Below are 27831 nucleotides of genomic sequence, written 5' to 3' on the forward strand. Positions count from 1 at the left end.
TCTGATCCATAATCCTTCTGTAACAGAACTGAGCTGGTTTAAGCCCAGAGGTTTGTGATGTTGCACACTGTGACTTCTGATGGAGGCTATCAGTTGAGTCAATTGAAAAAAATAATTTGGTGGTGTTAAAAATTATGCATTTTAGTGACTTTGTTCAGAAAGTACTGACATGGTATTTTCAGAGGAGAGGGACTAGGTACACTGAAGTGCCAATGCATAAATAGCAGCTCATAGTGTTAGCACATAGATTTCATTGCTCAAATTGAACACCTTAACATTTTGTAGAGGCAAAACAAAAGCTCTGTGATAATTCCTTCAATCCAAAGTCTCCATGGAAGTACTGTGCCCTTGGGTAGACACCTGTACACTACCCAGTAGTTATTGAACAGAGATACTGCTTTACTCCACTATTGTGAGGTCCTACTTGTGATCACCTGGTATTGCACACACATAACTAAAAATCTTTGCTTTCTTTTGCCAAATTAATTAAAATGCAAATAATTGGCGTTTGATCACTTTAGCATTTCAAAGATTTTAAATCCACAGTCAATCAGAATATTTGCAAAGCACAGTAGTTTTGCCATTCTGAATACATTGACGTTTAGGTCTTTCTCTAGTTGTGCTTCTCTTTAAATTTGTGATCTTTTCTCTTGGCTTTTGTAACCCTGCACCATTTATGTTACCTTAACTGTTAAATATTGAGCAAACATAATTTCAGCAAGCAATCTGGGTTTTGAAATTTAAGTAAAAGAAAAATATTGTTACACTTCCTAATCTAACAATATAATATTTGTAATGCTGATATAACAATATTATCACTAGCTGCTATAGATGATAGACAGATGATAGATGATTTTGCTGGTGGGGTAACGTTACGTTAACTATATGGGAGAAATTTGAATTTAAGACTAAAAGAAAAGAAACACTGCATACTTTTATATAATTTCCTTGGTAACAGTTTACTGCAGCAGGAGCAAGAAACAGCTGATGTACAAAATTTTCAGAAAATTAGGTTGGTCGCTTTTTAAAAACTCTTGCCAGTGTTTCTGGTTGACCTTGCTTTTAAGAGGGATAAACTATTGTTCATCTTGTCACTTTCTCATGTTACTTTGTTGCTGTTTGTTTTGCTTCAACCATCTATTAACAGTCAAATTTACTCCCTAATTTGAATGCCTGCCATTCTAATCTCTGCCCTGAAGTTCCCAATTTGGGCTGGTCATGAGGCAAGCAAGAACTGTTTTATCAGCTTATTCTTCCTAAAGACATAATTTTGGGCAGGATTCCAGTGTTAATGTGTGATGTGCAATTAAAAATCTGTTTAGATATAAAATTGATCCTATGCACTGGAAATTCAAAGCACTAAATTAAACATGACCAGCATGATTTATATTTCTATTGCAATATGATTTAAGTTGTTTATTAATGCAGATAATGATATTTATGATATTATTTTAAACATGGAAAGCCATGAAATAGAATATCAGTCAACAAAATAAATTGCTTCAGATTGCTACAATTCATTTGAGCTTGATGAATTGCAATATGCAGTACCACTGCAAGCCCAGTTTTGCTGTTGTACTTGTGGCACAACATCCTGTCCTGTGCCTGTACTTGCATGAGGGGGCTTGTGTTACTTCTCTCTTCTGTAACAGGACAAGTAGAACTGGAAGCATGTTATAAACTGGACTGGGAATGCTGTGGTTTGCATTTCTTTTTAATCTGAAATTAGTCTTCTAGTGATAAAATTGATTCTGGAATGGTGACAAAATCAGAAGTTTACCAAGTCTAATCTCTGGTCGTCTTTCTCTGTGCCGAGTGTTAACTGCAGACCTCCCACTCACTGTGTGGGAGGTGGCTGGCTAGACTCCTTAACAGGAATAAAATTACAATTAAAAGTAGCAGTTCAAAAAAAAAAAAAAGAAAGAAACTAATATTTCCTGGTTGTATTTGTTACTTCTGACTGACCACCTTGTCCAATTTTGTGGTTATGTGTAAGGCATAGTGATTGCACAGTTGAAAAGCAGAGTTTGCAAGCTTTGACACTTTATGTAGGATTTGAGAATTTAAGATTCTTTACCTAAAATGGTTTTCAATGAAGAAAAGTAAAAGCCAAGAATAACATTGCAATGTATAGAGACATAATAGAAGTTTATATTTTCAAGTTACTACAGAAAGGCAGTTTGGGGAGTTCTGACAGCAGGATGGGTATTTGCCTGACTGGAGAGATTTCTGCCCAATATAAGTGTTCCCTCAAGCAGTTACTAAGCACTTTGTCAGATGTGCTTGTGTTGAAAATTTTTGAGACACCTAAATCTGTTGTATTGTCACTGTTAATATTAAATCATATTTGGATGTCAGGTCAGGATTTCTTCTCAATAATAAAGATTAAATACAAATTGATCTAACGTTGAAACTAAATTTCTCTTGAGATTGTTTGGATGGAGCGTTCTCACATCTTTCCATCAAAATGGCAGTGACCTAAATGAATTACGTGCATTTGGGTGCTCCTTTTGAGCTCTTTTTAGAAATGAGACAAGACGTTGATAGCATGATGATGTGGGAAAGTGTCACATTTTTCTTTTACTAATGTGCTAAAATATACTTATTGCTCTACAGATGGCAGAGCAGTTCAGTCCTGTAACAGAGACAAATGGTAATTAGGAAATCTGAGAAAGCAGTAATTTGGATAGTGTTTTGTGTCAATGATAAGTATTCCAGCAAGCTTAATGCACTTGAAATACAGACATAGGCAAGAGCCTGAGTCGGTCTTAAAAGGATTATGCTCTTAGGTGAGATGGTTGATTTGAGGCAGTGGGAAGAGTCAGGTAGCCCCAGGTATGGCTGTGCAGCTCGTGCTGTGTGGCAGGAGCCAGCACACAGAGCTGAGCAGCTGCTGCTGCCTGGGTTGCACAGCGCAGAGCTGTCCTGCAGCTGGGGACACCTGGCACTTAAAGGTGCTGCGTGCTGTGAGAGCTGAGGCACCACTTTCCATTGTTCTTGCTGGCCCTTCAGCTTTCCAGCTGGTGGCATTGTGGTTGTGTTCCCAGGAGGGCTCAGCAGTGGGAGCAGGTGTTGTGTGTTGTATTCCAGTTGAATTGGGTCGGTCTGTTCCTGCTGGGCAGCCTTGAGTTGTTCTTGCCTCTTCCTCAGAATCTTTTTGTGACTGATGAATTTAATAAATTATCTTAATGCTGCTTCTTTAATGCATTCTAGATCACTTCCATATTTTGTCTTGTTGAATATCTTGGCCAATAGCAGGTATTTTTCAGGACTTTTTTTTTACTTGCTTATGATTTTGTTGGGCTCTTCTGTTGAGGGACACCGAAGGTAATGGGTGCCTCCAACTTTTTACAGCTGGCACAGAAAAACCTGAGCCCTTTATGACTTCACAGAGCTGCATTTTTGTACAATATGTCCTTGGCGTGGTCCTAAAATGGACCAAGGATCTGATGAAAATTAGACTTTCCTAATTACAATTTGATGAATCTTGAAGCTCTAACAATATTGATGGACACAGTAACAGAGAGTTTTGAATTACTTAATAATGTTCTTTATAAATAACTTTTATTCTAGTTTGATTACTTGAAAATTATTATAAATATTAGCAGTGAAAATTGTAATTTCAGTTTTGCTTTGTTTACAGTTTGTTACTTCCTAACTTGCACCAGATAAAGAACTAAAATAACAACTAAATATTTCACTGAATAAACTTTTCTAAATAGTGCAGGATAAGACTTGTCAGTATATGATGCTGAATTCTGACAAGTCATGGTACTTTTACATTTTATTTAAATGTGGATTAATAAAAGAAAGTGAATTATTTAAATATTATTAAAATCAACGAAAAATTCAATGAGCAGAAATGTTATACATATTTTTTTTGTACATAGGACAACAAATACTGTACCAGAGCTTAATTTCTCTGTTAGCATAATGGAGCATTAACTTAAATGATAGTGACAGTGTCAGCACCTGTTACTTTTGTCATGGGTTCCTATTACAATGAAAAAAATAAAAGGAAACAAAAAGTCTTAACAGTGTCAGCAAAAAGTACATTTTAACCAGTAGAGATAGTTTAAAAGTGAATGCAAATTTCCAAAATATAGTTAGAAACCTTCTGTGCCATGTATTGTCTTGTATGTAAGACTAAGATCTAGGCATTCATGTGCAGTAATGATCTGTTAAATGTGATGGTGGTATGAGCAGTATTGACATTTCAGTGATCTGACGCAGCCCTGGCTGGCTGCAATCCTTATGGAATGCCGAGTAAATCCATCTTCTTGTTTTCAGCACCCTCGTCCCATGTACATGCCTTACATCTGGAAATGCCTTTAACCAATAGTCTCAAGTTACCCAAAGGGAATAGTAAAAAAAAGAGGTCTTCCACTTCAGTGAGCTCTGAAGGGACAGAGATACAGTGCTCTGTGCCCATAAAGGAGAAATGTTTTGAGAGTCTGAAGGAGAAAATATTAAAGAACGTGATTGAGAAGGACAAGCATTCAGAAGTTGGTAAACTACAATACTTTTTGTTTCCAGTGCTTTAGAAAATAAAAATAATTGTAAAATGACATTAAAAATAATTGTTTTGTTTGTATGTTTCTTAATATTGTGTGCCGTTAGGATTTTTTACAGTCTAATGACTTTTACAAGAAATTAGGTCATCAGCCAGACACTGGCCTCATGTGATACATTCTTCAATTTGCAGGTGCAGCTAGAATGGAAAGGAAAGGAAAACTGGAAGAGAAAAGTTCTTCAGCATATGGTATGTAGAGAGCAATATTATTTTTACAAAAAAAAGAAAAATTCTCTAACACTTCCTGTTTCTGAAGAGCAAATGTAAAAGCATAAAATATTTCCTGGGCCCAGCTGCAGTTTTTGTTTGTTTTGTTTGTTAAGGTCCTAAAAATAGTTTTTATGCATATGACAGGTTTGTAAGAGAAGAATAATTTATAAGATAAAATGTAAGTGCCCATAGCAAGGAGTTTGAAGGATCCTAAAATATCTATGCAAAGGCCCATTGCCTCTGATTTTTCATTTGATTGGGGTTTTTCTCAGTAGAATGAGTAATACTGTCTACTTTATTGTACTGTCAGATTTGAGTTGAGAAGAGCAAACAAGGGTTATTAGCAAAACATTTGGCAATTCATGAAATAAAATACAGATTAAGAGGACTCTGTTTTTGTCCTGTGTTCAAAATAAAATAAGTTACTAGCGACTGGCAAGAATTGAGAGGTGATTCTACTTTGTTTTTCCAGGAGGTAGAAGCTTTGTCTCTGTGTTCCCCAAGAAGATAAGACTGCTCCAGTTTGTGTGTAGGAAACAATCCTGGCTTTGAGGCTTATGTTTTCTAAGAAGTTAATTTCCTTGTTATTTTCCTCACTGCTGATAACTTAAGAAGTTATTGTGGAGTGAAAATGTGGGATGTATTTTGTCTAGGGAGAATTAACAGGATAAAAAAAATCTTTCAAAGTCAAAGTGCTTGTCCTCATCTGTATACCAACAGTGGTTAAAAGTGAACTGCAGCATAAAAATTGTGTCAAATTTAAGTCAGAGTGAGTTTTCTGAGAGGATGCTGCTATGTAGCGCAGAGTGCTGACAGCAGCACTCTGATAGTGAAATTTCCTTCAAATGTCTTTCTGTAGGCCTAACATGTGTTTGTAGGACAATGTAACCCTTATAATTGGGAATTTTACCCTTATGAAAGCTATTTCTCTTGCCCAAATGTTTTTATTATAAACTGTAAGTAAAATAGAAGTTATAAGCTATCTATATGATGTTACATATTTTGTGTACTTAGCTGTATTTTTTCTGCCTTGATATCTTACTTGGAAATACTTAAATGATAAAATATTATTTGTCAAATGAGATTTCTTTGAAGTGTTATACCAGCAGTTAAGAGGTATGTCCAAGATATCAATTAAATTAAGTGAATCATTTTGATCTGACTAGACAACTAGAGCACTTGATTTCGAATGCCTTGTTTCGACTAAGCTGCTTTAAATTTTTTAATTTTTATTTCAGGTAAAAAGAAAGAAAAAGAAAAGGAGAAAAAGGAAAAGAAGGAAAAAGATCATAAACCAAAACAGAAAAAGAAGAAGAAAAAAAAGAAGAAATCAAAACAGCATGGTAAGTTCAATTTATATTTTTTTAAAGTAAGTAAAACCACCCAGTCTATTTCTATCATTAGATAGTAAAACTTGTTTGTAAACAATATGGTTGTAAAATTTTAGAAATGTCCAAGAGTAATTTTTAGCTTTAAATATGAAAAGGACCCTTGGGACTTTTTTTTCTTGCATTTATAGCCTGTCTCTCTCTATGTGATAGGCACACATATTTCACAGGTTTTTTATCTTCTTTAAAAAAGATAAGCATGTTGTTTTCATCTCTTTAAATTCTTCATTTGAAGCTCTGTATACATGTCATACCTGTTTTGCTTGGACAGTAAAATCAGTCTAGTGTCTAGTTTGTTGCTACTTTTCAGTGGTTTGCTGTATGCAATGCACCCCCTCTTTGACAGTTAACCCTTCACAGCTGAGGCTGGTGTCTCTGTTATAACAGCCTTGTCTGCTGCCTTGACAAATGGGGATTGTATTTTGTGGATTATGTGTTTCTCTGTCCAGAATTTGTGCTATAACATGAAAATGCTTCCAGATCATGCAGTGCTTTAGTGTGAATTGCAGTATTGTAGGTTTTGTGTGCTTTATCATCCTCATACTGGAGTAATATAATTTTAAGAGGGTAGATCTATATTAGATTAGATATTCAGAAGAAATTATTTTCTGTGGGGGTGGTGAGCCACTGGAATGGGTTGCCAGAGAAGTGGATGTCCCATCCCGGGAAGTGTTGAAAGCTGGGTTGAATGGGCCTCTGAAAAACCTGATCTGCTGGAAGGTGGGGGTGAACAGGGTGATCTTTAAGGTCCCTTCCAACCCTAACTGGTCAATGATTTGCAATTACATGACTTTCCTAGGACAGGCTCTCCAGTCATTGTGATTAGGGACAGCCAAATGTGTTTCTTGAGAGTGTTGCAAATAGTTTGTTAGAGGAAAAGATACAATGCTGGTTATCAAGATAAATGTCAGTACCACTGTGTGACCAGAATGCAGAAGCACGTGATGTTGTCTGTTCTTGTGTGTATGCTGTGACAGCCTCATCCTGCTCCTCTCTTTGGCTGAGCAGGAAGATAACACAGAGATGTGTAAGTACAGTGGGAATTTCTGCAGCAGGTGGGCTCAGACACTGTCTGCCCAGTAGCCCCTCTGGATCCCAGTGTTTCCAATTTCTGTGCCTGCAGATATGAGCTCATGGGTCAGCAGCCCCACTGCAGTATAGTCTCACTTCCTTGTGCATTCTCACACGCTCCCAGTGTTGGCCAGGACTCCCTGGGTCCCCAGAGTCCCCCACCCAGCTCTCCTGCTTAGAGAGCCACTTCCACCCAGAGCTGGCCCTTGCAGACCCACTGACACCTTGCTCCCAGGCCATTTCACCTGCTCATCAGCTGGTCCAGCTTGATCCATGCAAGCAATCAGACACTTGGACTGGCTGCAGGTGCTGTAGAATGAGCTCATGGGCCTCTGTGACCAGAGATCCCTGGCATGGGGCTGGCACTGTTGTCACTGCAGTCTCTCTGAGTGCTGGCACCACAGACACGTGGACCCTTTGACGTGCAGGGCTACTCCATTTGCTGGCACACAGACCGTGTACTTGAACCCTGAATAGAGAGCCCCTTCCCCAGGTAAGAGATGGAAATGAGGTTTAATAAAAATGACAGACTAGTCAAGATTGGAAGAGACCTCTGAAGGTGCAATAGTCCAACCCTCTTGTCCTGGTTGCCCAGGATTATATCCAGACAACTTTTCAATGGCTCCAAGGAGGGAGATTTACAACCTGTGCCAGCACAGCCTGGATGCCGGGCATGGCCAGGCAAGCATACTGACCACAAAACTTTATGCATATGTGGCTTTTTTTTGTCCTGTTATTCCCATGTTCTGCCCTTAATTGTTCTTCCCCAAATCACTTCAGTCCATCCATTTTCCCCACCTTTATTTTCTTCCCTAAACATTTCATAAAGTCATTCACAAACCCAAAATTATTTTCCCCCACATCCCGTAGTGTCCTCCACTGGCAGCCCCCTGGGCTGCAGCTGCCCTTAGTCCAGAAGATGATCCAGAGAGCTGCTGTGGGTAACACATCCTGATGGGTTTTGTGCAGTGGAGGTGATGGCACTGCTGGGAAGGTCTGAGAGGGGCCTGGCCAGGGGGTGTTGGTTGTTTGCCTGCTCATCCTCCTCCTTTGGGCCTGTGTATGTATACTCTTCTGGGATGCTCCCTAGCCCATCCCAGGATTTCTTGGCCCATTGGTGTCTCCTGACATGGGCCTGGGAACATCCAAAGACAATTTTCTTTGGGCTTCCTGTGCTCCTCTGCAGGGGTGCAGACAAGCTTTTATCACTTAAACTGGCAGGGTCATCTGTGGTTGCTTCTAGGCAGCAGTGCTGGTAGTGCTGCAAGCAGACTTAAGGCAAGAGAGTCACCAGCAGCATCTCTAAGGATAGCAGATGGTGCAGGATGAATTGTGGAAAAAAGAAGACTGCATAATATTCTAAGAAGAATTACCCCTCTGTACATTCAGAGGTGGCAGAGTTACAAATGGTGATGCTTATCTATCAAACTTGATTATGTTTCTTACTATAATTTTTTAATAAAATGTTACAAGAGCTTTTGCCATTTCTTATTTACAGTTTCATCGTTCTGATACCTCAGCATTGATAGTCTTTGCTTGTCAACATAATGCTGCAGTAAAATCTATACGCAATTATTTTTTTTTACATTTGTTATAAATTTTACTTTTGTAAGAGTGACTTCTTTTCTTTCAACATTTCAGATTACTCGGATTATGAAGACAGTTCTGTTGAATTCCTGGACAGGTGCTCCTCTCCCTTGACGCGGTCCTCGGGCAGCTCCCTGACGTTGCGCAGTATGTTCTCAGAGAAGAACACTTCATACCAGTATCCAAGAGCTATCCTGTCTGTTGACCTTAGTGGAGAAAGTAGGTTGAATGAACACCAAATTTCAGTTCGTAGGTTTAATTTGTTAAGAAAGAGAATTTTAAAGGAAATAATTTGGTTTATGTATGGGATTGTAGCTGTAAATATGATGACTGATTTATCCTTCATCTATTTAAATCAAAATGCTTACACTCCTCAAGCTGGTCTACATTGTACTTGCTTTGGTTAAGTGTTGCTACTCTGCATCTGAGGCGAGGACATTAAAGGCACTTGGCAGAATTCATCTTGAAATCTCATATATCAGCAGTGTGTTTGAGAGTGATTTTTTTTGCTAGTGCAGATTAAGATTTTTACCTGTCAAAGCTCCCTGTATTTCTTTCAATTGTTGTGTCTCTCCGCACAGTTTCACATGTGTTTATTTCTATTAGACCTTTCAGATGTGGAGTTCTTGGATGATTCTTCCACAGAGAGTTTGTTACTTAGTGGTGATGAATACAATCAGGATTTTGATTCAACCAACTTTGAAGAGTCTCAGGATGAAGATGATGCTCTCAATGAAATTGTTAGATGCATTTGTGAACTTGATGAAGAAAATGGCTTTATGATTCAGGTAAAGAAGTTTGGTGTGTGGAGTTACATTTCCCATGCGAATGTTTTGCTTGTGAAGGTGCCCTTTTGATGTGTCACAGACTGGAATTGTGTAGAGAGCTGTACATAAGTGAACAAGAACAAAATATTTCTTTGTTCTGCACTTGGTTTGGCTCTGTTCAGTGGATGCAGAGCTGTTTCTCTAGGATGGGGTTTCTCTAGCAATTTGATACATAGGACAAATTGCTGGGTAACCTTTATAGCCAGCTGATAAATTTGGAATAAAGTATCCTTGGCTGCACACAAACCATTCTGCTTCTGTTCCCCAGACCACCCTGATTTTACGAGCCCTCCTGGCTTGGCCCTTGTGTTTTGCAGTACCACTTGTAGAAACCTTTCTGCTCACTGTAAATGTCCTTCCTCTGTGTGCAACATGTCTCCGTGCAGACACTAAATACTGTCAGTACTGTGATGTGTGTTTCATCTTTAGAACAGCACTTCTCACACTGGGTGTCACTACCAGGTTTTAGAAGCTGCTGAGAATTTACACCTTAACTTGGTATAGATAAAAGTGAAGAAGAGTATACCATGTTTGCACAGCATTCAGGTGTGGATAGATTGCAACTCCTGCTGCTTATTACTTTGTACTCCAATGAGGAGAGTGTTTCCCATCTATGAGTAATTTCAAGTATTTTTTCTCAAGCAATTTATAATGCAGTGATTAAATCAGATGCAAAAAGCAGTAAGGAAGAACTCAGTTGTCAACAACTTTAAAAAGGTCATGACCTGCTGTGTTTTTTACCCCCATTCAAAATCAGGTTTGTATTCAACTACTACTGTGGTACAGTTCCAGTTGATAGTATGGAGCTCTTTAGTTGAGATTTAAAGGAAAAAGTAGGGCTGTCATATGTTAGTAGACTTACTGTTCTGGAACTGACAGAGCCCTGGAAATGAAGGGCACACAGGCTGTCTCGGGGAGCAGACTAAAAGACTGTGCTGTGTTGGAGGAACTGAGCAGTTCAGCTATGATAACAAAAAAATGGACTGGTGTAACAATCTTTTGAGACAGGAGGGGACACGGTAGCTGTAGGGACAGGAGGAAAGGTGAGTTGGTGTTTTGAACAGCTTGATGCTCAAAGGCATGTCAAAGCAAAGAGGAGAGATTTTCAGCAGTGAGCCAGCAGATATTTAAAACACTAGCAAGTACAGAGTTGAGAAAGGGAAGCATCTTTATAAGAGGTAGTTTCCTGCCTGTTTTTGAAGTCCAGCGGCAGCCTGATTTTTCCTCTTCATGCTTATTTCACTGAGAGCAACCAGTTTGCTGGTTTTAGGCTCTCATGTCTTACCACTTCTATTTTGCTCTCCTATTCTCTTGTTTCTCCTCTTTCATTTTCTCTTAATTTTCTTTTTCTTTTAGATTTTCCATTGGTGCGATATTAAAAGCACATCTTTCTAGCGCACTGGAGAGATGCTTTGTAAATATAAATAATTAAACTGAAGAGTTTTCTACTTTTCACTGTTATGCTGTAATGTATTACATTATCTTTCTACTTTACTATAATATTATACTCCTGTCTTATGTTTCACTACTAAATATGTAGGTGCTAAAATACTGAATGTTGTAATAAAATACTATTTAATATTACATCTTCAGTTGCTTTTTTTTTTTTTTCCAGTCTGGAGTTTGTGGTTGAGGTAACTTTCAGATCTAGAGCTCTTTTTTTAGCTTGATGTCTTTGTCTACCCAAACACAAATTGCCCAGCTAAAATAATCTTGCTCAAACCAGCTATTTAAATTAAAGTGCTGTTCTCTGCATTTGATGATTCAAGAAGTAGCTCCTGGGTTTTTGCATCTACTTGTCTCAGTTTTAGTTTTTGCTTTTGTTGTTGTTTTTTTTTTTCTGACATCAGTGTGAAGAATGCTTGTGTTGGCAGCACAGTGTATGCATGGGACTGCTGGAGGACAGCATTCCAGAGCAGTACATCTGTTACATCTGCAGAGATCCACCAGGTATGGATAAACCACCTTTATCTGCAGCCCTGCTTGGGATTTTTGAGCAAAGATGTTATGAAGTTGCTTAAATTGTTCAAGCTTTGTCTGTTTTGTGTTACGTGTGATGCTTCTTTGGGGCAAGTGATTCTAAGTTTGGCTCTGAGCAGAAACTTACTTTTATGTTAGTAACATCATGGTCAGCTATGCTAAATCTTATCCATAAACTCAGTTACCATTGTTTTACTTGTTGAAACTTAATTCCTCCCAAACCTTAGCACTTTTTTATGTCAGTATAGTTTGGAAAGCCTTTCTAAAGAAATCATTTTTGTTCAGGGATCTGTTTTGCCAATACTTGGAATCACATTTGTTCATTTAAATATTTTCTTAGAGGAAAAGGACTCGGTACCACAGTACACTCAAACATTCTGTGAATGGCATTTCTTAGTAACTGCAATTTTAGAATGTTTACATTTGTCCAGAACTGTGTAAAAGTGTGGAACTGAATATTTAAAATACAGAAAAATCCATTCCATCTTGTAGTAAACAATAGTGCACACACAGCATATGTTGATCTTCAGATAGTTAGGTCAAATTCGTAAGAACTAGGAAAACTATTGACTTTTAAACTGAATACATTTGATTAGGAAGATGTTGATTTAAAAATGATTCTGTGATAAACACATTCTTCTTAGCTGTTATTTGGAGAAAATCCAAAAAATTTGGAAGTAAGTCTTTTGTATTTTCTTCTGACAATTGATTCAAATGCACATACTTGTCCTCTGGTGAAATATCCAGCACTCCAGCTGTTTCAAAAGGGCAATGAGACCACAACCTCAAATTTACTGTCATTCTAAATTTAAGAAGTGAAATATGAAAATTGTTTGCAGAGATATTATCAGCTATTTTTGAGATGAAATATTAGGAAAGTAGAGCTGGTTCGATGTGTCCCAGTGTGAATCAAAACTGGTGGTAGAGAGTCTTGTCTGATAGTTCTGTGTGGTGTCTCTTGAGCAGCTCAGCTTTTTCTTACTAAACCCAGCTAATTTGTCTTGTGCTCTTTCCCTGCACTGTGTTAGGTACTTCGTTTTCCCCTGCTATGCAGAGTCTGTGTCCCTAATTTTTATCTTCTCTCCCTTCCTAACCATTACTTCTTTTCTTTCTATGTCAGGAGAAAAAAGTCATTCTCAATGTCAGTATTTTAAAGTGTATTGGGATAATGGGCAAAAAGGAGATAGACAGGGTATTCTCCTGAAAGGTATGAAGGGCTTCCATCAACCCGTTCTTTGTTCTGTCTATGATGCTAGTATGATTTGAAATCGAGTGTAAGATACTGTCAGTCCGTCTGGGTGCCTTGTTGTAAACAATAACATTGCAATAATTAGCATTATGCATTTCTAGTTTTGGGTGGGCATTTTGGTTTTGTTTCATTTTGTTATGGGTTTTTTTATTTGTTTGGGTTTTTTAGTAGTTATTTAGCTACTGTAGAAGCCTTAGCTAAATACTCATTCCTGCTGGTTGGGTTAAGGCATAGCAGGGGAGAGCTGAGGCCCACATACATCAATACCCTCGTACAAGTTGGTGAAAGGCACCTCAAAGGGGAGTGTAAGAGCTCTGCTGTCAGATAACTGAAATATCTGCTTTTCCTGAAGCCTTTTATTGGCTTCTAATAAATAGATATTGACTTCAGTATTGAAGTGTAACATTTGTCTTTTAGAAACAAACTGGGTGTTTTGGATATGTCCATATAAAATCCACTCTAATATTTTTCTTGGTAACTTGGGCTTTCTTTAAAAAAAAAAAAAGTAAGTTCAACTACTTAGATAAATAAAATGTCAATGTAATATTTTTGGTGATTTTTATTTTGATAGCAGCATAGATCTTAATATCATATAGTTTGATTGCAAAGGTGATTAGATTTTAATTTCAAATGCCATTTAAAGGGTTTTCAGGCTGATTTTCTTTCTCATAAGTTTTGACTTTCTTCTTAATCCACAAAAACTAAATTCATATATATTAATAGCAAAATCCTGAGTCATCCTTTCATGGATGTTAGGAGATATTTAGGCAAGTACAACACATAAATATAGCACTCTAGTTGTAAACATAATTCTGCTGTGGCTTTAGATGTCCCTCAATTTCTTTATTGCTTACCCCAGGACAGAGGTGGAGTGCCAAATATCTCTATGACAAAGACTGGCTAAACAATGGACACATGTGTGGATTGTCATTCTTGAAAGAGAACTACTCTCATCTTAATGCCAAAAAGATCGTGTCAACCCATCACCTACTGGCAGATGTATATGGGGTAACTGAAATACTGCATGGACTGCAGCTGAAGATTGGGATACTGAAGTAGGTATCCCTCCAGGGTTTATTTTCCTGCTGTATCTATTCAGGTAGCAAAGACTACCATTATTCCATTTGCATTTTTCTCTCACATTGAAGTTATTTCTTGTATAATTTTTTAAATAATTCAAGTGCAAGATGTTCAGTACCCTCAGCTTCAGCAGGAGCTAGGTGTTCAGCACCCAAGCAGATATGGTCTGTTGGGATTATTGGTGATTTTTTTGGTAAAATTTGTGTTAAAGGGGCATTCTGGATTTATTTTAAATTGATGAATGACCTAGGAATATTTCTTTTTTAATAATCATGCTTTTCAGTAGTTAATATCTATGAGAATTGGGTGCTTAATAGTTCAGTCCTCTAACTGCACTAAGATCTCTATAACTTGCTTTTTTTCCTCCTCTTCATTGCAGAAATAAGCATCATCCAGACCTTCATCTCTGGGCTTACTCAGGGATGAGAAAAGAACAAGAACAAAGAACTGTTGGGGTAGAGAAAAAGTTAGTGACTTTGCAGGATGCTGTTAATCCAGCTGAAAGGACGTGTCATAGTCAAAACCATAAAGAGCCACCCAGTATACCCCAGAAGATGGAAGAAACATACATCACAAGTGAGCACAGTTACCAAAAACCACAGAGTTTTAGTCATGACTACAAAGCAGTCACTGACCCTATGAGCTCAGATGATGAAGACACAAGTAGCTTTGAGGAAGATCAGGAATATCACACAGAGAATAAAAACTGTTTACAATATTCTTTTAAAGATGGTGGCATGAATGAGCAGGTAAGTATCATTCTTCATCTGGGAAATTTTATTTGGAAAAGTATGTTTAGTCTGATAAAACTGACCATACAGGTATTTAAAAATCTTTATTGCTGTAAGTCAACATATTTATCAAATAAGTCTGCAGAAATCACTGGAAGCAAACTTGGATCACTGAAATTGTTCCAGGTGGAGTATGTTCATTTCAGCTGGTGTATGAAATAGAAGGTATGGTTTAAGGTATTGCCTATGCTAAAAAATCATTCTCAATCCAATGTTTTGAGAGAAAGGAAACTCCATTCTTAAAATGCAGGGTATTGGAACAGAATTTACATGGTTTTTATGAGGTGAGGAAAATGGGACGAGTTTCCCTTTTTCTCTCCATTTGGTTATCTACATGTGTTAGAGGGTTTTGGTTGTTATTTTTTAAACCAAGGCTTTTTTAATAGTGTTTATTATTGTACTCTATTTTTCTTTTAATAGCAGTGGTACCTAGAATGTCTTTCACAGGTAATGATTTACTGACCAACTAATTTCACCTCATGTGCAACTGCTTTTCAATCTTCTATATTGCATATTTCTTCTAATGAAACATATTTAGTCAGGATTATAATTTGCTGTTTAAACATCTCTTTCTCATTTTTACTTTAATGGTTTGAATCCATTATTCGATGGAAAAGGTCTGAAACTTGTTAATCTGGTTTTAGTGAACAGTTCTCAGAGCAAAAACCAAAGAGAACCAAACCTTTCTGTTTTCTGCAATAGCAGCTGTATGAGGATAAATCATCCAACTCATCACCCTTTAGAAGTAACAGTTTGTGGTGTGGAAGAAATGAGTATGATGCATCTTTTTTCTTTTTAATTTTAGTTCTAAATGTGGCATGTAAGCTGTATAGTCTGAATGGCGAATTTTAGGTTCATTCTAATTAAAAATACCTGTTTCTGTGCTAAATTTGCTACACTGCACAGCTATTTTGAGGTTTATAGGAAGGAGACATGCAGCAGTGCCAAATACTCTTGCCTTACAACAGTAGTTTAAATCGTCATTGTAAACAGTATAAATAGTATAAAGATATTTAGAATTAAAGGAAAATATACATGAGCAGTTAAACAAAACTAATATTTCCTTCAGAGACTGAAGCATATATCTAAAAAGCTAGGTGCTCTTTGTTTTACACTGTCCTCAACAGATCTCTTCTTGGTTTAATAGTGTTCTTTCCTTTGGAGAAACCTTGATCGCCTTTTCAGTAGTCAGCCTTGATATTAAAATAAGGCCTTCTGCCTCAATGTAATAGTCATGGAAAAGGTCTCCTTGGTTTCTCCATATAAACCTGCCTGCACTTACCTTAAAACTGACATTGAAGGACGATTCCTAAATGATCCTGACTTCTCTCTAAGATGGCTTTTCTCCTTTCCTTGTCAAAGTTTGGTTGATGCTTTGAGTTTTCCTTTTTAGCATTCTTCAGAGCCTTTTAATATTCTGGGTTTCCATACTGTTTTGTCTTACCCTGTTCTGCAGTTCTGTTACATACTTCCATTTCTCTTACAGTGTTTGGATCAACTGTTTTCAAGTCCCTTTTTGGGCTATGCATTATCTTTAAAATTGTATTTAGTTTCCTTGGTTTTGCTTCTGAAAGCACAAGACTTCCCCTGCTTCCTGTTATTTCTTGTCCATGAGCAGTATCCTATCTCTTCTCCTGCCATCCCTGCCTGATTACCTATATTGATCTCATAGGTTAGAGGAGAACCTGTTGAATTTTATGGGTTTTTTTCAAGAAGCCGTTTGAATAAATATAGAGGTCATTAGAAGAAAAAAACCCACATTTATGATGTTATTTAGATATTCAGATCCTTAGCTTTGAAATTTCCTCTGTCTTGCTGAAGCAGGCTGAAAGATGATTTTGCTTTTAGGATTATGGACTTGGATCCTTTTACAGCTAGGGAAAAATGGCATTTTTGTAGTTTTGGAGAGGGTCTGAAAATTGTAAGGAATTGATAATTTCTTACTTATATTGGAAATATTATTCATATTCATAAGATTATGAAAAGTTTGATTACTGAAGACACTGAAAATCCCTTCAGAGAAGGGATTTTAAATATCATAAAGGCATCAAAACTCTCATACCTTTCAAATAAAATCTATACCTGATACATAATTTTAACTCCTTTAATGAACATTACGAATATTAACAACACTTGTCCCATCTGAGTTGCTAATAAAGCTGCCTGCAGGTCAGTCAGAGTTTTATTGGTTTGGTTGGTGTATTTTAATTTAAGTCTTAAAATGAAAATTGGGTTTTTTTTGCTTAAGTTGAAACTTAAAATCCTTCAGTTCCTATTTTCTTCTTTACCTCTCTTCTCACTCTTCTATATTTGACTGGAGAGAGAAATATTTTAATAACAGACCTCACGCCATTTTTTTCTTAAGTGATGTGGAAAATTAGCTGAGGTCTTCAGAGAAGTGTATTAATACAATTAAAGTCATTCTTTGCTCTGGCATTTGACCTGAGCTGACACTGGGTGAGCACATCTATCTGGCATTCTAGTCCTTAAAATAAAATCTTCAATAGTGAAAGAACTTCATTGCATATGAAGTCATAGTGGATATAGAAAGGAAGCTGTTAATCCTCCTAATTACCTGAGATGCTGAGTATTTTTAACTCATTAAAACTGATCTACTTCCACTAAGTAGCTGAAACATCAAATATAGAAATATTAGGAGCTCATGTATTATCTCTGGCATGCTGTGAAGGTACTAATTATATTGAAGAAGTCAGTCTTCCTCAGATACTATGTTTGCATAACTCCACGTGTTACTGTAACTGTCCCCAAACATGTTCAGTTCTACCCCAGACTTGTGCCTGGAAGGTAGGTGGGGTAATAACACGTAGGAAGAGAAGATTTTTGTCTTAATCGCAAACAGAGCAGATTTCTCAGAGAGGATGTGAAGTATCTCCAGTGAGGAGAGATACTCTCTCCTCTCACTGGAGATACTCCAGAACCATCTGGACACAGTCCTGTGCCACGTGCCCTGGGATGACCCTCTGGGACCAGGTGATCCACTGTGGTCCCTTCCAAGCTGAGCCCTTCTGGGATTCTGTGAAATAGGATGTCCAGCTTATTTGTGCAAAGTAGTGACTGTTGAGATCTTAGATACTTCTGCATTTTAGAGAGTTTTCCATGGAAACAAACCTTAGGATTTTGCACATTTTTGGTGGCAGTAGACCCATGCAGTTCAGCACTTTATGATTTAAGTTGCTATTTATATAAAAAGGGCACAGAAGTACAATCTGTCTTACTGCACTGAAGAAAATATTTGAACTGATAAATTTCAGTGTTAGGGAAATGAGGCAAAAGGTATAGTTGCTTACTTGTGTGGAATCTGCATTTGGTTTAGTTTATTGATGTGTCATAGAATGTGGCTTTCTGAGTAAGCTTTTTGTCCTGTACACAGAAGTACAATTCTAAGCCAGCAGAGTTTATCATGTGACTCAAATGTTGAAATCAACACCAGAAGTTAAAACAAAGAAAAAAAAAATCTTAAATGGCAATTTTTTTCTTTCTGTTGCTCCTATGAAGAATTCTGCTGAAGGAAACACTGTGTTTGTTTGTAATGAAAGAAAAGGCTCAGAAGAACAAGTGGACACACATCTTCAATGGCAGCTAAATCTCCTCACCCATATAGAGAATGTACAGAACGAAGTCACCAGCAGAATGGACCTGATTGAAAAAGAAGTTGATGGTAACTGCATTGCCAGATTATTTGTTAATGTACTTGTAGCAGCATCTCTCTTAACTAATGTGTTCAAAGTGATCTGAGGCACTGAGGATGGATTTTTAAGTATTCTGTTCAAATTTGGGTCCCAGAATTATAAGCAGAGCTTGTACCCTTGATCTCCCTACCCCCTTCCTCAAGTTTTTTCAATGCCATCAAAGTAGATGAGGCACTCAGAACCCCTGAGCTCAGGCTCAGACTTCAGAAATCTTAGATAACTTGTCTAGTCTTTATCCAGGTATGAATCCTAAAGTTGATGGCTTTTTCTACACCTGGAGTGGTTTTTGCCTGATTGTTGTAGTAATTGACAAAATGTAGGGGGAAAAAAAAAAGGTGTTTATTGTGCCTTCAACTTTGTTTTTTTTCTTATTAGTAAGCAAGTGGTCTCATGAAGACAATTCAGTCTTCATGGGAAAACTTGAATGAAATTACATTGTATGAGAATATTGTACCACATAAGTGCCTGTGACCTGCCAGTCATAGAAACTAGTAGTTAGGGAAGCTTGTAGTCTAATCCTAGGACTCCTTAATTAATCTTCTAACAAATAAAGTTGTCTTATTTCTATTTGCAGTTTTACTTCCAGTATCCCTGCTTTTCCTAGATACAGTGTTTCTAAACTAATAGGATTGACCTTTTCCCTTCTCTGTTTCTACAAGCAGAGAAATTCCTTGAAAACATTTGTTGAAGATTGGAAAAACCATTCTGTAAGCTGGACCTTGTCCACAGGAGCCTGCTGAAGTGGCAGAAGCAAGCCTTGTGTTTAAGGGTTGCATTTTCTGTTTCAGAACTGTCAGAGTAGACTGTGAACTGAAGTTGCTTTTATGTGTGGAGAGGGTAAATTGTGAGCCAAGGGTAAAATTTAGTCCCAGATACCTTTTTACAGCAACAATCAAATCAGAAGATTGGATGGTTCAATAGAAATACAGAATTAGTTGGTGTTTCCCTAACAAAATTTCTTCTGTTGAATAAAAATCACAGCCTCAGTGTATTTTCCCTTTTTTGAAGGACAAAGTAAGAAAGAAAAGTTTAATTTTTATGGAAACTGTTTCCCAAAGAGTTACTCTAATCAACTTCTTCCTTTCCTTTCTGTAGTTTTAGAAAGCTGGCTTGATTTCACTGGAGAACTGGAACCACCAGATCCTCTGGCAAGATTGCCTCAGCTCAAGCGACGTATCAAACAGCTCTTAATCGACATGGGAAAAGTACAGCAAATAGCAACACTTTGCTCTGTATGACAAAAGGAGGAATATTGAAGTAAAAATAGGTTCTTTACATGAGTTTTCTTATTAGCCACAAGACTGACAGGAAGACAGCAAAAAGCTGAGCATTTATCTGGTTCTTTGCTGATTACATTAATAGGCTGAAGCTTTAGAAAGAAGAGAGGAAGTTTAGAGTCAGGAATCTGTTTTATTAAAAATATGAATTTTCAATGTCCGAGCTTCAAAATTATATATAATATACTGAGAAATGTCAATTTCTCAGCATTTTAACATGTTGAACAAGTAAATCCCCAGATACAAGAAAATTCAACAAACAAAAACTCTTTGAAGAGCAGTGCTACTATTTTAAAACCCTTGGCAAACATTTCTAAATTAGCAGAATTCAGCTGACTAAAAATGCAATCCTCTTATCTTGCTAGTGAAAGATAGATACAGAGAGAGCTGTATCTTCTCTACAAGGAAGGTTTTTAGATTATTTCTTTCTCCTACGAGTGTTCAGGAAAACAAACATACTAGCTTTGATTTTTGAAAAAAATTACTTGTCATGGTCTCCCTTTTAAAGTATTTTTTTAAATAGAAATCCCTAGAGCAGCACCCCTAGGCTCCTTTAAAACAGAAGTGGAAAGTAGTGGTCCGATGTGCCAAATAATATTAAAATCACTGGGATGAGAGTTTAATTATGACTTGGGCGAAGGTTTTTTCCAAAGTCCTACTTGGTGCCAGCAGTCCTTCCAAAATTGTATCTAGTTTATATTTTTTTATGTTCTACAGCAGTGTTCAGGAATCAAGGTACAATTTTTGTCCTGGGTAGCTCTATTCTGATGTTGGCCCTCTGAAAACTTCACCATCCTCAGTGGGGATGAGGCATGACAAGAGCAGCAAAACTGTCTGTGGCTGTGGAAATTCTAAACCATTAGAGGCAAAAATCACAAGATACCTTATCCAAGTTGTTTTTGTAAAATTTTTCAGCTTCAGTGAATGAAATGTCATGAAACCAAAGGCAACCTACCTGCTCTGTTAGCTCTTGCTGGATGTTGAGCCCAGGACATTTCCTGTGCTGATAAGTTGCCGCTGTCCCCAGTGCTACATCCGTGTCTGTGTGTGTATGTACATGTGTATAGCTATGTGTACATGTATACATGCCATACACATTTCTACCTACACATGTCTAGTTTTATTACCATAGACTACAAGAACTGGTGGTTCATATTACCTTTTAACAAGCAGTTTCTAAAATTGAAAATAATGTATGTACAGGTTTTGAAATTTGTAAAATATGACTGTTAAAAGGAGGCTATTTAACTGAGGACATTAAGATACTTGAACATTTTATGCCTCATGTCTGTTTATCAGTTCTAGTTATCTGTATAAATGCATTTTAGAACCGATAGACAGTAAACTTGAATTTACCTTTTGATAAGAGTACAAGCCACTGTACATTCAAAAATTATTTAAATTTGCAAACACACTGTTCTATATGTAAGGTACTGTATGTAAAACTGTTTATTAAAACTATTCTGCATACTCTACATTTTCCACTTTTCTTCCTGATCTACATACAAATGTAAAAAAGAAGTGATTGTTATTATGTACAGACCATCAAAAAATCTTGGAATGCCTTTTAAGGATGCATACAACTGAAAAATGTGCCAAAGATGGATTATCTGGGAAAGATTTTGCAACCAGTGCATTGAACTTTCATGATAAAACCATTATTGAGAAAGAAAGCAGCGTGGCTGGTTCATTGCTAAAGTAAACGTACCCTGACCTTTCCTCTCTGTCTGTCATACCTGAAGTGAGTTATCACTCCTGATGGCCAAAGCAAAATGTAAACCCCTGTTCCAGAGCGGTTGCTACTTAAGTCTTCCCACATCAAGCTTGTAGGAGACATCACAGAGATGCATGAAAACATGGAATTATGGAATGGTTGGCAACTCCATAATGCAGAAAGAACATTAGAGCTGTGGAGTTGTTGACATTTTATAGCAACTGTTAATAAATACTCTGTGTGATATAGATGATGCCTGAATAACTGCTTCAAACATGAATAGTTGAGTGGCCTACTTGCTTTTGGATATGTGAGACGTTTTTATAGACTATTCACTTGCTGCATATCCTTGAATGTGGTACTCTGTGTACTGTATAAGAGAAGTGTAAATCCAGATGAATTACTTTGAAACAAAGTGGAGTGTATTTACAGAATTTATGCAGCATACACTGTAGCAATATTATGCAATGTGTGTGCATGTGTGTGATGTAATATAATTGTAAATGTTACTGAAGGTGGAGGTGGACTTGGAAAGTTCAGGGGGGAGGACAGAGGTTTTATTCTTACTACAAAGGTGGAGGAATGGTATCCTGAAAAGGAAATCCTAAGGTCAAAGTTGAAGTTGCCCTTGCAGCTTTAATGTGTCTTCTGTTTGTATGTGTAATGGCCTCTTAATTTACACAAATATGTAATTTTACCCCTCAAGATCCTGCCTTGTTCAGGATAGACTGTGTTTGCAAAACAATCTGTTCAGTATTTTTTTTAATGTTCATTGTGTAGTCATGTATTATAAAAACTCTCCTGCAATCATTCATATCTTCTAAGAAATACAATCTCAGTGTCCGTGTGGACCATGCTGTGTATGATACATCGTGTCTTGCTCCAATGTTTCACAAACTTGTCTGAGTTTGCTTTCTCAAGTCATGGTGCTGGTCTGTAACATGTGGACATTAGTTTCTGACCCCAGCTTCTCAAGTATTCAAAGGTTTGGGATGCTTTTGAGGTTTTTCTTTTAAACACAAGTCAAGTGCCATAAAAATGCTAAGCGTTTTGCACAGAATGTAGCTTACAGTTGATTGCTTTGCTCATGTACCAGTCAGCCCCGGTGTGATTGGGCTCTTACCAGTATTTCTTCCTAGTTGGCCTTATCAAGAGAATCTTATTCCTGTAGGCATAATTTTCCATCTGTCTTCCTGCTTCCTCTCTAAATAAGCCAGGGATGTACACTCAGTCTACTTGCAACATCATTTATTGGGGTTTGAATTATGACTGCATTGTTTGATGAAGGGGACAGACCCTCTCTGAGTAAAAAACAGTATATGGCAATGTAAGGACTGTTTGATATGTGTGCACAGAAAGGCAAAATGTTTAAATTTGAAGCCTTCTGTCACTGCATAGGAATTTTAAATAGTATTAGACAAAAGAGGAAATGCCATATTACAGAAGCCTCTTGTGATTTCACAGAGCTAAATGGCAAACTTTTGGAGCCTTTCAATGCCCAGCTTTTTGTCTGAGGTTTAGTTAGGGGTTTGCCTGTTAGTTTTTTTTTTTTTAATGGAGGTATCAGGGTGATTTCATTTCAAAGCCTGCTCCTACTTGTGACCATACCAGAGGCATCTACATCAGGAATTGTGTTTCAGTTGCAGTGATGGCAGGACAGCAGTACTGCAGTCATAAATGAATTGTGGTGTTGGTGCTGTGCTCTGGTATGACGTGATGGGGCTGCCACGTTCTGGTTACAAAATGGATGTACTTCAGGTCATATTGCAGGGAATGGGTTGGAAGATACTTCCTGTTCACCCTTTTCTTGGGTAGCTGTAGGTTAAATAGTGCCCATATTTTGGATATTCTGGCCTTAGATGTATAGATCTTTGTTCAGCTGTGGAGTGGTTTACAGTGGTAGAAGCCTGTCATTTTCTCTCAAATAGACAAAGAAGATGGGTTGCAATTTTCTGATAGATTTCCTGTATTTGCTGGGTGGCAAAGAATTGAAACTGTTCTTCCATGGGTGCAGTAATCTTGTATGGCTGACAGCCTCCTCTCTCTCTTAATTTTATCTCTGAGCTTCTACATGTGCTCATCTATTCATTCTGCAGCTTGCATCTTTTTCTTCTTTTGTTCTTCAGCTGCCTGCACTCTGGCTTCTGAGGTGCCTGGAGGGTGTCACTCCTTTGTTCTCATGCCCAGTTCTTCCTGGCTGCTGTGGGAAGTAGTCATGGGGAAAGGCCTCTTTGGCTCTTCTGTCCACAGCCTCCAGAGCATCCTGGGACTTGTGTACAGTTGGAGTGCATGCACCATCATCAAAATTTCCAGGTGTTTTTGATGCCTTTCTTAAGTAAGCCTCTTCTGTCTTGTGCAATTTGTGATCTTCCTCTACTCCCATCTGGCTTCTAACTTAACTAGACTTGAATTAATATTACAGCAAAACCCCTCTGGCACTGCTGGGCTCCAGCACTCCTTACCAAACTGAGGGTTGGGATGCAAAGGAGTCATTCAGACATTACAGTGAAATTATAAAACTATTTGATGTTGTAAACTACACTATTTTTCCTTTGTATTTAAAAGGAAGCTGTAACCATTTTTCTTCACTGGAACTCTAAAGGCACAAAACAGATCCTGAACTGAACTGGAGCTTGGTATAAAAATCAGCAAGTGGAGGATGGGCAGGACTGCAGGCAGAGGCTTCACAGCCAAAAGAGCAGTCAGGCTGTCCCGGCTGCCTTGCCCTGTTAGTAGCTCTGTGGAGGTGCTGGTCTGTAAAGGGAGTGTGTGCAATGATGCCATTCATTTGCAAGCAGGATTGTTTAGAACACTGGAACTATAGGTTTTTGCTCTACTGCTTAAAAATGTTTCAGTATATGCACCTTAATTTTGGAGTGCTTATTAAAGTCAGAGGCTTAATCACTTTTTAAGTACCCGTTGCTATTCTCACATTTTACTAGCTCACAATTTTTTTCTGTTGTACTGATTGCATATGGCTTTAGGTGAGGATTTTGCAGAGGCTGTTTGAAATGCTTCAGTAATGGTTTCTATTATCCTTTGTTATGTCCTGGGCACTGGGTGTGGGGGTCTGTCTTTAGCAATAAATATTATACACTATGTGTATATCTGTTTGTATATGGAAAACAAAAACAGAGCATGTAACGATGGTGAAAATACACTGCACTGAGTGCAGAGTGTGCATTTGGCAGCCATTCTGCACCAGCCTGAACAACCCAAATGAAAAATTGGAGACCACATGGAGAAAATGAACTAGCATGAAAAATCATTCAGGACAGAAGTTCCCTTCCCTTACACTGTGGGTGGGATAACTAAAGCTAGTTCAATTGCTGTTTGCTTCAAACAGCTGTCTTCCTTTCCTGAAAACTGGCCAGGCCTCCTGTGTTCAGCTGTAGCCATGTGCATCAGTGTATTGTCACTAAAGACTCTGAGAGAGGCAGCACTGCACTATGATTAAATCTTCTGTGAGAGAAGCAAAATACTTCCTTCTGTGATTTGTTTTTTATAATAGCAATAATGTTGACTGCATTCTAATACTCACAATAAAGGTCTGTTGAGATTGTTACGTGCCTGGGCTCCCTTTCCATGGACTTCTCTTCTGGTGAGCTAGTGATGGTTTGCATATGTTTTAAAGCATTAGGGAATCTTTAGTTGCATGTTTAGCCTGTAGTCCTTAGGTTATGTGCAGTCATTGATACCTTTCTACATTGCAAGGCTTGAGGGAATCTTCAGTTGTATTTTAGCCTGTAGGCAAATGATACAAACAGTAAATTATTCACAGTACTGAATTAAGTAATGTATGTGGCAAAGTAATTAGAAGATATTTCTGTTCTTGAGCTGTTTTGATGTTTTAACAATTTCAGGGTTTGAGTTTTGCAATGCACTTAATTCTTTACAATCAATGTCTTTCAACAATGTGTTCACAGTGATGGCATCCCTTCTTGTGCCTTTGTACAATGTCATTACAAAGTAACTTTAGTTTGCTTTTAGTAATTTATTTTAATATGATCCACAAGCTGTTTAAGACACTACTGTGGTAGAAAACATATAAACCAGCAATGCTAAGGAAGTTCTTCTCTTAGACATCCTGTGGACAAGGGCACATATGATAAGCAGCAGATGAATGAAACTGGACAGACCTTCAGTAAGTTACTGATATAGAAAATTTTTTTCATTCACAGAAAAAGTAGACACAAAAATAATGAACTTAAAATTTTTAATTCTGAAACATTTTAATCATTGTTGAAGGAACAGTCTCAAAGCAGGATCTCAAGATACAAGACCAGATTCAGGCTTGGAGCAACATACTGAAACAATTTTTGAATTAGCAGACTTTCTGAAGAAGAGGTTTCCCGAGTCAGACCAAGCATCTGGCCAGTCCAGAGTCTTGTCTGCAGTAGAAATAAGATATCAGATCTGTACAAACATACCATAGTATCTGTGCAAATATCTGTGCAAATTGCCTTTTCCTGAATGTGTCTTTCACTTCTGGCACACTGAGGGTTCCTTAGCCAAAATTTTTAGGTTCATTAGTTTTATCTGTCACATGACAGAGATGGGTTCCTCAATTTTAACCCATCTTTTTCATTGGTGGCTTATGGAATTCACAGCTTTGTTGTGTGGCAGGAGCTGTTTGTCCTTGGCCTTCCTTTCCTGACTCCACTGGCTCTGCACCATTGCCTTCAGTTCAGAGAAGGTTAAATATTGCATTATTGAAAAGACCCGAAGCAGTTTTGTCCCACCAACACCAAGAGTTTTGTACCCTGTTGCTATCCTTTTGTGACTGGTGGTGACTTTTCTCACTGCCTCAGCATTTTTTTGTCAAATATTGAATCAATTCAAGTTGCAAATCCTGTGTGTCACTGTGGTTGCAGACCTGTCTCCTGCTTGGGTTTTCAAACCAATCTGCATCCCTGGTGTTGTGAGAATAAAACACCTATTTTTCTACCTGGAATCACTGTGGTACTGTTGGATAGAGGAAAACTGTTATTTTCAATAAATAAATAAGAAAAAGAAAAGGCATTTTATTTTTCCTAGAAATGGTCAATTCCTGCAAGGACAAATGCAAATTCAGATATTCTTACATGGGCTTCTTTAGGTTCTTCTATCACCAAAGGCACTTTTCCAAATGGTAAGTTATAATTTAAGACTTGACAAATCCTGTGCCCACTTTTTCTGATCTAGGTAAGTTTAGCATGGGAATGACTGAAACTTCCATATTGTTCTTTAAATTTGAAGACTATGTCACATATAAAGTGAATACACTGAAAAGTGCATTATCTGGGGCTGTCATCTTGTCGTCCTTCAATTTTGCATGAGGTCTTTATCAGAGGTGATACAGATAAGTGCTTCACAATGTCTTGGAAAGAAATGTGCTGAATGTAAACCTTAGTTTTCTATCTAAGTGTAAAAAATGGTATTAACCTTTTTTTATGTAGCTTTCTCAAAATGTGTGAGAGGATTGTCCAACACTGGTGCTTTATTAACACAGAAAAACAATTTATTGTTTGAAATGAATGGACTGGTTGATGTAAGCGTAATTTCACAATGTTTTCTTAACTCTTGCTTCCAATTTGCTGCCTCATTTGGGAAGCTCACTCCAGTCCTTTTTTTTAAGCTAAGGTTGACTTTTCAAGCTCCAATTTTATTGAGGTAAGAGTAACTTTTCTGTGGGTACAGATGTCTGTGTATTTATATACATTAATCTTTTATCCCTGGGCCTTTCAATATGTAAAATTGCAGTTGCACAAACTGTCTCTTCTGCTGAGAAAGTGTATGCAAAACTGGAACAATGAATAAATGTCTTCTTCTTCTTCGAGGTTTGTGATTTCAGTGTCTCATCTCACTGACTTTTATCTTTGCCCCAGCAGTTGTAGTTTGTGGTACAGATTGCTTTTGCCAGTAGGTACAACCAAACAAAACCCTTATTTCCAGCACTGGAGCAATGATTTTGAAGACATGATAGTTGTAAGGCCGTATTGGTCACAGGGACCTTTTCCACTTACTCTTTTTCTGCTCTTCATTGGTGAACTAATTTAAGATGTTACTCCATCTTTTCTCAGGTGCTAAAAATAGAGGTCAATACCATTGCCCTTTCACTGAAGGTTATGCAAGGCTTTTCTTACTTTGTATTTGATCAGCCATAGGTAGACAAGTGCCCCTTTTTCTCAGATGAATGTGAATTCCACATATTGCTTCGTAAACAACATTTTTTTTCTTTTTAATCCATGGGCTCTTGCATCCCCTTGAACGTTCACGTACCAAGATGACCACCTTGGTTTGACGCACATCTAGAAGTGGTTTGAGTGATGCCAATTGCCAAAATTCCTTTTCTCACTTAGTTTTTTAAGAGACTTTTGAGACTTGGCTGTTCT

At 37.6% G+C, this 27831-nt stretch overlaps 1 protein-coding gene across 4 annotated transcripts in view; it reads left to right on the top strand.

Moving 5' to 3' along the window:
* The window catches only part of PHF20L1 (PHD finger protein 20 like 1), a 56108-nt gene extending 31086 nt beyond the window's left edge, over window positions 1-25022 (top strand). For 2 of the 4 annotated variants that reach the window (XM_041407509.1, XM_041407510.1), the window contains 10 exons: window positions 4706-4762; window positions 6022-6126; window positions 8884-9048; window positions 9436-9617; window positions 11507-11606; window positions 12757-12843; window positions 13745-13940; window positions 14345-14714; window positions 18273-18435; window positions 19562-25022. In XM_041407509.1, coding sequence (XP_041263443.1) covers window positions 4706-4762; window positions 6022-6126; window positions 8884-9048; window positions 9436-9617; window positions 11507-11606; window positions 12757-12843; window positions 13745-13940; window positions 14345-14714; window positions 18273-18435; window positions 19562-19704 — 1568 coding nt within the window. In that variant the 3' untranslated portion in view covers window positions 19705-25022. The remainder of the gene's footprint in view (window positions 1-4705; window positions 4763-6021; window positions 6127-8883; window positions 9049-9435; window positions 9618-11506; window positions 11607-12756; window positions 12844-13744; window positions 13941-14344; window positions 14715-18272; window positions 18436-19561) is intronic. The other 2 variants (XM_041407511.1, XM_041407512.1) reach the window with 1 other exon arrangement.
* The last annotated feature ends 2809 nt before the right edge of the window (window positions 25023-27831 follow it).

Source organism: Onychostruthus taczanowskii, unplaced genomic scaffold (genome assembly GCF_017590055.1).
Source record: "Onychostruthus taczanowskii isolate IOZ18803 unplaced genomic scaffold, ASM1759005v1 scaffold27, whole genome shotgun sequence".
NCBI lineage: Eukaryota > Metazoa > Chordata > Aves > Passeriformes > Passeridae > Onychostruthus > Onychostruthus taczanowskii.